Source organism: Triticum dicoccoides, chromosome 5A, assembly GCF_002162155.2.
Source record: "Triticum dicoccoides isolate Atlit2015 ecotype Zavitan chromosome 5A, WEW_v2.0, whole genome shotgun sequence".
Taxonomy (NCBI): Eukaryota; Viridiplantae; Streptophyta; class Magnoliopsida; order Poales; family Poaceae; genus Triticum; species Triticum dicoccoides.
This window is the reverse complement of record NC_041388.1, coordinates 566,002,486-566,012,991: the sequence shown is the minus strand read 5'-3', so window position 1 is coordinate 566,012,991 and position 10,506 is coordinate 566,002,486. Positions and strand designations below refer to the sequence as shown.

Here is a 10,506-nt window from a genome sequence, read left to right as displayed (position 1 = left end):
GGGGGGGTGAGCCTAGTTACCGCTAAGCAGCCAGTAGTGGTAGTAGTGATTGTGATCATTCCACAACTTCAACAATGGTGTTTGGTCCAAACTTATCGAAAATAATCATATTCAGCCAGAGCTTACCACCTTTTCTATCCATTTCTATCATCAATTGTGATGCTTTGTTTTCAATAGCTCCGTTGTGTAGTTCATAATGTGCTAACTTGTCTAAACTTGGCCTGAAACCACTTGAACTCTACGAAATGTAAATAAAATAGACTAAGATAATCAGCTTTACATATACTGCTGGGCTGTCTATTTATTTTACCACTGATTTACCATTTCCTTTTTGAATCCAGAACTTGGATGAAACTAAAGTTGGAGCGACCATATTTGTATCAATTATAAACAGCATAGTTGCTGAAGTTGGCCAAACTAACTGAAAATGTGTGCTGCCGTAGCCAGGTGAAAAAAGCATGGTTGAAGATCTTGATAAAATTTAAGTTATCAGATTAGTATCAGTGAACCCAAAATATAGTTCCTCACATGGTCCTGTAGGCCAGTATATATGCTCATATGATTAATGCAAACCTGCAATAATGGTAGTATGGCACAAAGCTTCTGCCGGTCCACAGTTCCTCAATTCCAGACAATTGGCATGTACTCATTGCATATATATTTGGTGGATTTGGAAACCAAAATTAACTTGCTATATGGTTACACTGAATGATTGATTTGTGAAAATCCAATAGGAATTTTCAATCTGAACCTAGTTACTGCTAGTCAGCTAGCAATAAGTTCTGGTTGTTATCTGCCCGTAAGAACTGGACGGCAATGCTAGACGAAATCGATCGAATTCCACCAAAGTTTAGCTCATTGGATGTCCATTTCTAACATCAATTCTGATGCTTCATTCTTAAGAATTCCATTCTATACTATCATGATGTGCCAAACTGTCTAAACTCAGCCTGGTTTGGCTTTTGATTGCACCACTGATTTGACATTTGCTTCTGGAATTTGGAATTGCGATGAGCTGAAGTTGAATCAGACATATTTGTATGGACTACAAAGATGCTGAAGTTGGCCAAAATAATTGTTGTCAAAGCCAGGTGTGGTAAGCTTGGTTAAAACCAGACGATAAAAAATGAGTCCTGCTACACATACGATGAATATTTGTACGATTTACGTACGACAGCCACAGCAGCCGTTCGATGAATCGCACGGACGAGCGGGATCACGTCGTACGAAAATCGTATGCACTATTCATCGTACGCACAGCAATTCCGATAAAAAAATAAGTTTGTAGATTTGGCATGATCTACTGAATGTTAGCTTGACCATATCTATATGCGCTACTTCTGTTGGTTTTCTGAACTTCTAGTGTGCTGGTCTATGCTCTTTATTCTGTACTCATGATACATGATATATCTGTATCATCGAGGAAGGCTCATTATTTTCTGGCATTATCATATTAGTTATTGTCTTATTGAGTCAATTTTCTTTGTCTGCATCAGTTGTCTTGTGCAATTCAAGTTAGTGCCCTTGACTTACATATTGCTTTGGGTTTAACTATATATGACAGGTCTCCCTTTGGGATGGAATCATACCGGCGAAGGAGCACGCCAAGTTCTTGATCCATACCACAAACAAGTACAGATTTATTGACCAGGCAAGCGTGTTGCCTTGATTGTGTGTTAATTTGATGGAAATCATCTGTATGATTAACCCTGGATTATGCTTTGGAATCTCCATCTGCACGGTTGTTTGATCCATGCCGTGCCTGTGTCACTTGCAGGGGAGCAACCTGAAGGGCAGGGACTTCAACCTGACGATGCACTGGCACATCATGCCCAAGACGGGCAAGATGTTTGCGGACAAGATCGTCATGACGGGGTACCAGCTCCCCGAGCAGTATAGATAGACCGCCGCCGTCTCTGAACAAGAGCTGCTAGGCCTATCTATATATGGTCCGCTGTGCTGTGCAAACGCAGGAAGGGTTTAGTGGCAGTGGCAGTGGCCTTTTTTGCTCTAAATCTTGGCGGGACAGGGCATGTAAACTTGCTCATGAGCTTGTATGTTAGCCGAATATGCGCGAGGTACCAATCCGTATCGTTAACTGTGGAATGCGAAACTTTGATGGTAGCAACTGCCCTCCCGTGTGCTCTTGCAAAGCCTCATTGGATGCAAATCCAAGCGGCTCCAGTGTAATCCTTGCTGACTTTTTCTTCTCTCTCTTGAAATTTCCGCGACTTTACTGAATGATAATGATAATGTCCTTGGAGATGATGATCATGTCAAGGTCACTGCGCGAGTAGTTTAGCCATGGATTTTGTGGCGGCGTCGGTCGTGTCCCGGCGTTAACACACACAGTTGGACTCGGACGTGATGATGATGGTTGGATTCAAGGACATTTTTGTAGGTAGATCCTCCTCGTTGGAGCAAAAAATGGACGGCACATTTTTGTCAACATGTACACATACAGATCGGTTTCTTTTTACTAGTCTATCATTATGATCATGGTCAAGTCAAAGGTAGCTTTATGTGTGCACGCATGCATGGTTTTAACAAACATTCGGCGGTTGACTGGACCCAGGGAAACCCGATCGACCTTAATTTTGCGGGCCCCCACGATCGAGGGACGCAGTGCTTTCATGAAAGACGTCCATTTTTCACCCCCAAATGTAGCCCCTGAACTCAAATTTGGTATGATTTTAACCCCCAAATCATTAAAACCGGGTAAATCTCCCCCTCAGATGGTTTTGCTTCAATTTTAGGCGGTTTTGGGGTTAGAAGTGTGGCGTGGCATGGTATTTGGCTGTGCAGACATAGATAGTTAGCTTGCCTGCTCGTGATGCACCTCGTTTGCCATGGCGCCGCCTCCTGTTTGCGCTGTTGTTCCTGCCATTCCTCTCACACTACGAGGTCCTCGAGGGCATGGCGACGGTGGCAATCTTCATGGTCTACGAATAGATTGATGCGCGGTGGGACGGGCCGCCGGCGCCCCCGATGCTTTGCCACCCGTTGTTCCTCTCCCGACGGCTGTCGCTCCAATCTATGGCCGCGGCTGGGCGGCTCATCCTCGTCGTGGGGTTCACGCAGCCGCTTGTATTCGGCCCGGCAGCGACGCCCGTGCCATGCTGAATGGCCGACTCGCGGGTTCTACTTGCTCGGCATAGGTGATGGACGGCAGGCAAGGCTGTTTGTTCGTCGGGGGCGCCAGCTGCAACCTCATTTTCGCGCGCGCCGGGGAGATATGGGACTCCGCCCCGCTGTCTACTCCATGGGAGCCACCCCCTCCGCTGCGTGACGAGGCGGTTCATCCGGGACGCCGCAGATGCCGTCTGCTCGGGCGGAAGACCTATATGGTCAACCTATGCGGCAGCTACCGGAACCAGAGCACAACATCACGAAGAAGAAACTCGGGGTCGATGGGCTTGCCTGGGAGGGGTCGGCAGCGCCGCGAACACCAGAGGGATCTCAAGGGAGGCAACAGAGGCGTCGGGGCTCCTCGGAGCTAGGGAATCAGGCGCGCCGGCGGCAGATCCGAAACGAGGAAGACGACGCTCCCACTGTAATTCAGGGGGCGACTCGCACAAATTACTTTGCCAAAGTAGGCGAGGGAGGCGTGGCGGAGATGCTTGACATGGCAGTGTGGCTCAAGGTGGTCGGTGGATGCGTGGGCGGCGGCGCTGGCTGTAGCACAGGCGCGTGCGGGGCACGCGATTCCCGTCGCGAGAGGGTGTGAGAAGGGTAGGGGAATGGGAAGGAGTGGCCGGGGCATCTGGGGCGACGCTGTAGCATCTCGGTGGGGAGCATCGAGGGCCATGAATGTCGATGAACGACACAGAGGAGAGATGGAGGGAGGAAGAAAATGACGTCTTCTCCAAAAACCACCAAAAATATAACAAAACCGCTCTAGGGTCAGATTTATCCGGTTTTGAGAATTTCATGGTTAAAATCATACCAAAATAGACTTCGGGGTGTTATTTGTCCATTGAGGCACATTTAAGGGTGAAAAATGAACTTCTTTCTGCTTTCATTCCTCTCGATCGGTGAGTGCCCAAGGGTAGTTGGGCCTGTACTGCAGCTCCACTTAGCCCAAGTAGTAACAGCTACGTTGATGTATCTGGAGCGTCTAATCCCCCTGAAAAAAGCTGGACCATCGGCCAGGATCGGAGGCTAGCCAGGGCACATTCCACTAGCACGCGCTGCCCTTTTTGCCTAGCGACGAGATCGCCACAGCCCACAGTTAACCTAACGCTTGCTCGACAAGGAGACCCAAAGAGACATGGCTGTGCGTCGGAGACGGCGGCGCACCGGCGTCTAGTTTGCGGATCCGAGCGTTGTCTGCCAGGTCAATGTCTTCCGCTCGCTGTGCGTATCACTGACCGATATTCTTCTATAGTTTGGGAACAAGGATTTTATGGTGTAGATCTCAAATCAAATAGATTAAGAACAGGATGATGCTCTGGATGCAAATCGTGACGAGTAGTTTTGGGTCGAATTGTAGGATGGCACAATAAATTTGCACAACTAGCAGGAGTAACTTTGCACGGTTGCAGATTTGATTTCTAACCTATGAAGAATATCTTGCATATCGTTTTTATTTATTTGCTCCTCTAATCTTAATTTCTTGGACACTGCTATTTATAGAATAATAATCTTACCATTAAGCGGTCCAAGAACAACTATGTTTTTTTTATCAAATTTCTTTTAGCACTATTCATGGAGTCATTGTCTTCGAACCTTCGGTACCTGGAACCATATATAACTATGCTCCACCGTTCTAGTAAGCTTGACAATTAACACGTCTCCGTATTTCCAAGGATGTCTTGTGATAACGGCCTTCATATATTCTCTCTATATATAGGGATACTTGTAAGATCACAATGACACAAACATCAAGTGTTCATCAAAAACATTTTATATATATACACGTGTGTTTGATTATTATTAAGGGCCCCAAAATTTAGTTTCGCCCCGGGCTCCTAAAATCTCAGCACCGGCCTGAAGGTACTACCTCGGTTCTAGTTTATTTGTCCCTTTGTATTCCATGCCAAATTTTAATCTTCAATTTAACTAATAAAATGTTAATGCGTATTATAACTCAGGACGGAGGTAGTAGTAAAACACACATTGTCAGTTTAATTAATTATTTGATTAATTATTACGTCAGGACACATGTTTAGACGAAAGTATCAAAGTAAACACTGCAGGCAGGCAGTTTGGGGTGCTGACCTGACTGAGACTGACTGACTGACCGACCTTGCGTGCGGCATATATGTGACCGTTAAAAGTCGCATTGTTGTCGTTAAAGGTCAATAACGACCACAATATGCTGGTCGTAGTAGGCTCCATCGTTAAAACTAATTTTCCGGTCGTTATTTCTTATAACGACGGGATAGTGTGTGGTCGTCATCCCTAAGGCAATAACAACCACAATTATAGTATTAGCGAGCACTTTTATCATCACTAATAATTTTATATCATTTCCATTCAACCACCTATAGAATCCTTAGTAGCATCCAACGCTTAAATGTTATCCGCATTAATTAGGAAGCAAAAGAATCTCAATATTGAAAGGGTCATAGCCTCTTTTATTAATAAAAGTAAGATCAACTAACAAAATTCCGACATACAAATCTGGAATTAAAACGGCATTTAAGATGATTGAGTCAAAAACACTCCTTACATGACTAACGTACTTCTCATATCTAATTTGGAAATGAAAAAACTAGAAAATATATTCTTTATTAATCTTCAATCGAGGGGCGCCATCATTGTTTGCATGGATATAATTCTTCATCGGCGACTAATACCTCCTCGTGCTTCTTTATACCAAGGTGCTCCATCATTCCTACAAAATGTTGAGTAAGTTATAAAAGCCAGTTCACATAAATAAATTGGCACAAAGTATAGCGGTAGATAAAATCAGTATATGAGAGCAACTTACTTGAGCATGTTGGCTTTTATGAGGAGTCTGGTAGACCTCTAAGAATTGTCAGAAATTGGCACAAAGTACAGGACATAAGACGAAGTCATATCTGGCCACTTAGTTACAAATTGATATTTGTTGCAAGTAAAAACTAAAAGAAAGTACTTGCATATGCCCTGAGTGACAAAATAGAACATAACTAGAAGGCATTAATGGTTATAGGCCTAGAGAGCATCAATATATAATATGAATGATCATAATGGAATTCAAATGCAAACATCCGTGGCTCTTATTAAAATCAGACAGGAGCACCGACCGCCGGGAGCAACTGCAAACACAAGATACAATAAAACAGGAAACCCTATGGTGCCAAAAACATTTTTTGCTGAAGATAATTGAAGTGCACAAAGAGTATGTTGGAAATAATGATGGCGTGTGTTGTGTTGTATCCGGGTTGTACGCAGAATAAATACCTAGTATACTAGGATTAAAACTTGTAACCAAGTAGGTTAGCCTGTGGTAGTCCTAGCTGCTATATATACGCATGCATACCCTTTTGTAAACATTGAACAACAACGAGAAATATAAGAAAAGAATCAGGCCCAATACAAGGCAATACGCCCAGTTTTTTGCCTATACGTGTGCATTAGTACGTTTCCAGCCGTGAGGACCGATCAACGCAAAGATCAATTAGGTGTTGTGTACGTGTGTGTTGCTTCAGGCTTGAATGAATTATCTAGATACTAGCGCCCTGTTCGGAGTATCTCCACTCCACAGCTCCACTCTGGGAGCAGGTGGAGTTAGAGTGGAAAACGGCGGAGCGCCTGTTTCCCGGCTCTCCAACTCCCCGTATTTCGTGGAGTTAGCGGGATTCCGAACAGGGCCTAGCTTTGGTACTGCGTGTTGCTTCGGCCAGTTTGGGACAGGAATCAAACTGCTTGTTCTCTTTTACAAAATCCTCACATATGAACAATCAATTTCCATGTACAAAAAAATATAATCTATTGACTAATTATTATACAGGCTAAATCATACCTCACGCATTGGCATGATTGCTGCAGAAGACAAATACCATCTTCTCTGAACTTAAAGTTCAGAATGAACTTAATACATTTTCCGAGACCAGCAAAAACTGTGATCTCAAACGGATTTTTCTGACCGTAGTATTCAAACCTGTAGAAATAAAAGAAACCAAATCAACACTATACTTATTGGAACTGATTCAAGAACAACTAGACCTATGCCAAATCATCTTCTCTATACAAAAACAACTTAAGCGATTAGTATCTTCCTAAAATACCTTAATTGGAGAAAGGTCATCTAAGAAAAACACGTCAGGAAGAGCTTGCTCGACCACTCTCGCTAATTCTCTTCTTTCACAAATAAATCTGCATCAAGGAATAAGAGAATCTTCACGGTCAGGTGTTCCTTGGTGTTGTGGCGACGCGTGCGCCTCCTCCTCCCCGCTCAGACCCTACTCCCACGGGAAGAACAATCGGTCCCTGCCCCCGCCGCCTCTCTATCCTCCTCACCCCAACAATGCGTGGAAGGCCGGTCTAGGGTTAGCCCGTACCTCTCCTGCTCGGCTTCCTCCCGATGGCCGTGGATGTGGAGGACATGGATGTGTTGTATCTTGGGAGATGGGTGGACGAGGGTCATAACCGAAGGCGGAGGCCATGCTCATGGCGGCGGATCGAGTGGAAGAGGAAACGAGAGAGAAGCGGCTGGCAATGTGGGAGATGAAACGAGGGAGAGGGGGTCAGATTACGAAGGTGAGGATATTAAAGGAGGAGGAGATTGGGTCAATGACGACAACACCCATGGGCTTAAAAAAAGGAGTAACTCGGTGTTTGTTACATGTAGTTTTTTTTTCTAGGGGGGTTTGTTACACGATAGTTGGTAGCCTTAGCCTGATCTCCACCATGCAAGGTTCACTTAGTTTTCTAACGACCAAGGGTTTCTTCCTCTCGTCGTTAATGATAGTTTTTCTAGTAGTAACAATTGGACGTCGACATGGTCGATCAATTGATTATCATTATTCATCGCCAGCTGCTGCTTGATCTGGCTTGCCGGCCGGTCGTAGTCCTTTTGAATTAGTAGTACGTAGTAATTATGTGATCAGTGGCACTAAAACGCAAGCACCGATTACCAGTCACCACCTAACCTAGCTAGGTCCTCCTCGTAGTCGTCGTTCAAGGAAAGAAGAAACACTCCTGGTAGGAGTAGTATACTTGTCAAACCACCACCACCAACGCCTCCGTCTGCCATGCATGCATGCATGGAACTCTTTCTACTACTCCGGGGTTCTCCACCAACCACGGACGGCCGGCCCTCGTCGAGTCGACGGCGCGTACCGGAGGCAACACGGTCAGTATCAATAATTCAATACATGCAAACCACCACAAAAAATAGTATCAATACAATGCACGGCCGATGAATTCCTTCCTTCCTTCCTTCGTTCCTTCATTCAGGCGAGTGGAAAATCGATACACTCTGTCGGTCTCGTCTGGTGCACGTTGAGTTGAACGCTAGGCTTTCACGACTTGGACGGTTGAAATCGTTTACGAAGACAGATATGCAGCATGGGCAGAAGGAGTGGATCATTGCCTTGCCGGCCGATCGTGCCTACATGCACGCATGCATCGTGTTTCTTGTGTACTGTGTGCGGGCGATGCCGTACGTTGAGCACTTGTAGCTAGTTTATGTACGTGTGCACGTACGCGAGCCAGCGCAGGGCGTTCTCTCGTTCAAAAACCAACGAACGAATAATGTGCTGCATTTACACATGAAATGAGCATGTGGTTTATATTCTTTCATTTGTGTGCGTATTTTAATCAGGATGTTATGGTTTTCCTCTACTTTGTGCCTCCGGATCGACATCGTCCAGTCGTCCTACTTGTCTCTAGTGTACACATTGAGTTGAACGCTTGAAACCATGCGTAAATAAATAAATTAAAAACACATACAGATAATACGTTGACAGAATGGGTGAACTGCCCTGTCGCTAGCTACACCGTTGGCTTGTAGCAGGTGCCGATCTTGTTGATCTTTTCACATGTACTTTTGTCTTGCGAGAAGAACTTCACGTGTTCTTATTTGTTTAAAAATGAATGGAATTGTTGTTCGTTGCTTTATATATATAACAGGGCGAAAGCATTTTTCGATAAAAATGAATGGAAATGTGTGTCGGATTTGCAGAAATGAGCATGTGTGCATGTTTAGTACTCTAGTCAGGATAAATCTATTGTATTTTTCATGCCCGGGAGAATGGGAAGGTGAGCGCCCAGGCCGTCGTACCTGTTCCAGTGATCCATGTGCACAGGAAACAAATGCACGCGGCCGGTCATACGATCCAAGATATTGTGTTTGTTTTCTTGACAAATACTCCTTCTGTAAACTAATATATAGATCATCAAAGTAGTAACCTAAACGCTTTTATATTAGTTCACGAAGGGAATTTTAATAATCTTATATTTTTATATTAGTTTACAGAGGGAGTAATTAAACAAACAAATCACTAAAGAACCGTATCATAGCACGGGAACTTCTTCCGGGGATGGAAATGCCACGGGAACTTCAAAGCAATATAACATGCTATGATATCGTATGCACCTTTTTATATTCATAAACAAAACAGACCGTGAGTGCCGGCTTTGTCTTTTCCTCATCAGAAATTGGTTGGGATTTCGCCCTCTTTTACCCGTTGAGTTTCTCGTTGTATAAAAATCACACTCAAATTATATTATATTTTGAAGTACGATCCGGACTTGTTACAACTTACAACCGAATGCATCCTTTTAGGATTGCTTTTGGCTCGACAAATAACATGAACCGGAGTACGGAAGTAATCCACTCAGGAGGGAGAAAACTAAATACGGCCTCCTCCACGTTGGGTTAAATCGTTATGAAAGACAAGATCGACGTGTAGTATCAAATACTCCTATATAGGGAGAGGATTTGTGCTATGCATGTGCAGGGGCACCGAGTCCCTCGCGCTTGCTTTTTTGTTTGTCTTTTGGTTTTTTATTTTTATTTTACTTTTTGAATAAAAAGTTCAAAAATAAGTTCTGTTTTCATATTAGTGTTTCTCGTGACGAGGATTTTCAAATAAGATCTATTTTGAATAAATTTTGAAAATAAATGTTAAGTTTTAACTCTTCAAATTTAGTACGCGGAAACGATAAAATTATGATTTTTGTGCCCACGACCGACAAAAGAAAATATCTTAATTTTTTATCTATGAAACTTGGTTAAAGTGAGCGTGAAAATCACAAGTTTCGGATACAAAATCTTTAGTTTCAATGACGACTGGAACTGAAAACTTACTGTGCTCTCGCTCGGAATCTAACTACTCCCGTGAATCGCCAGGAAATCTAGCGGCCGGGCAGGTCCCAGCACCTGCGTGTGCCCGTGCAAATTTCCGCTCCTATATATCACATGAAAGAAATTATTTCATGAACTACTTAGATTTTGCATTGACTATTTTTATGCTTTAGAGTCCGCGCTACCTACAAAAATTCGTCCTCCGTCACTGTGCCACTTGATGAGAAGTGCGGCAATGTCTGGAGCACCATATACGTGCCATATTA

The 10,506-nt window shown here is 43.9% G+C and overlaps 1 protein-coding gene across 1 annotated transcript in view; it reads left to right on the top strand.

The window, feature by feature from the left end:
• Nucleotides 1-2,268, top strand: part of LOC119302866 (signal peptidase complex subunit 3B-like) — a 4,320-nt gene extending 2,052 nt beyond the window's left edge. The window contains exons 5-6 of the mRNA XM_037579907.1: nt 1,565-1,651; nt 1,778-2,268. Of these exons, the coding sequence (XP_037435804.1) occupies nt 1,565-1,651; nt 1,778-1,903 (213 nt within the window). The 3' untranslated portion in view covers nt 1,904-2,268. The remainder of the gene's footprint in view (nt 1-1,564; nt 1,652-1,777) is intronic.
• The last annotated feature ends 8,238 nt before the right edge of the window (nt 2,269-10,506 follow it).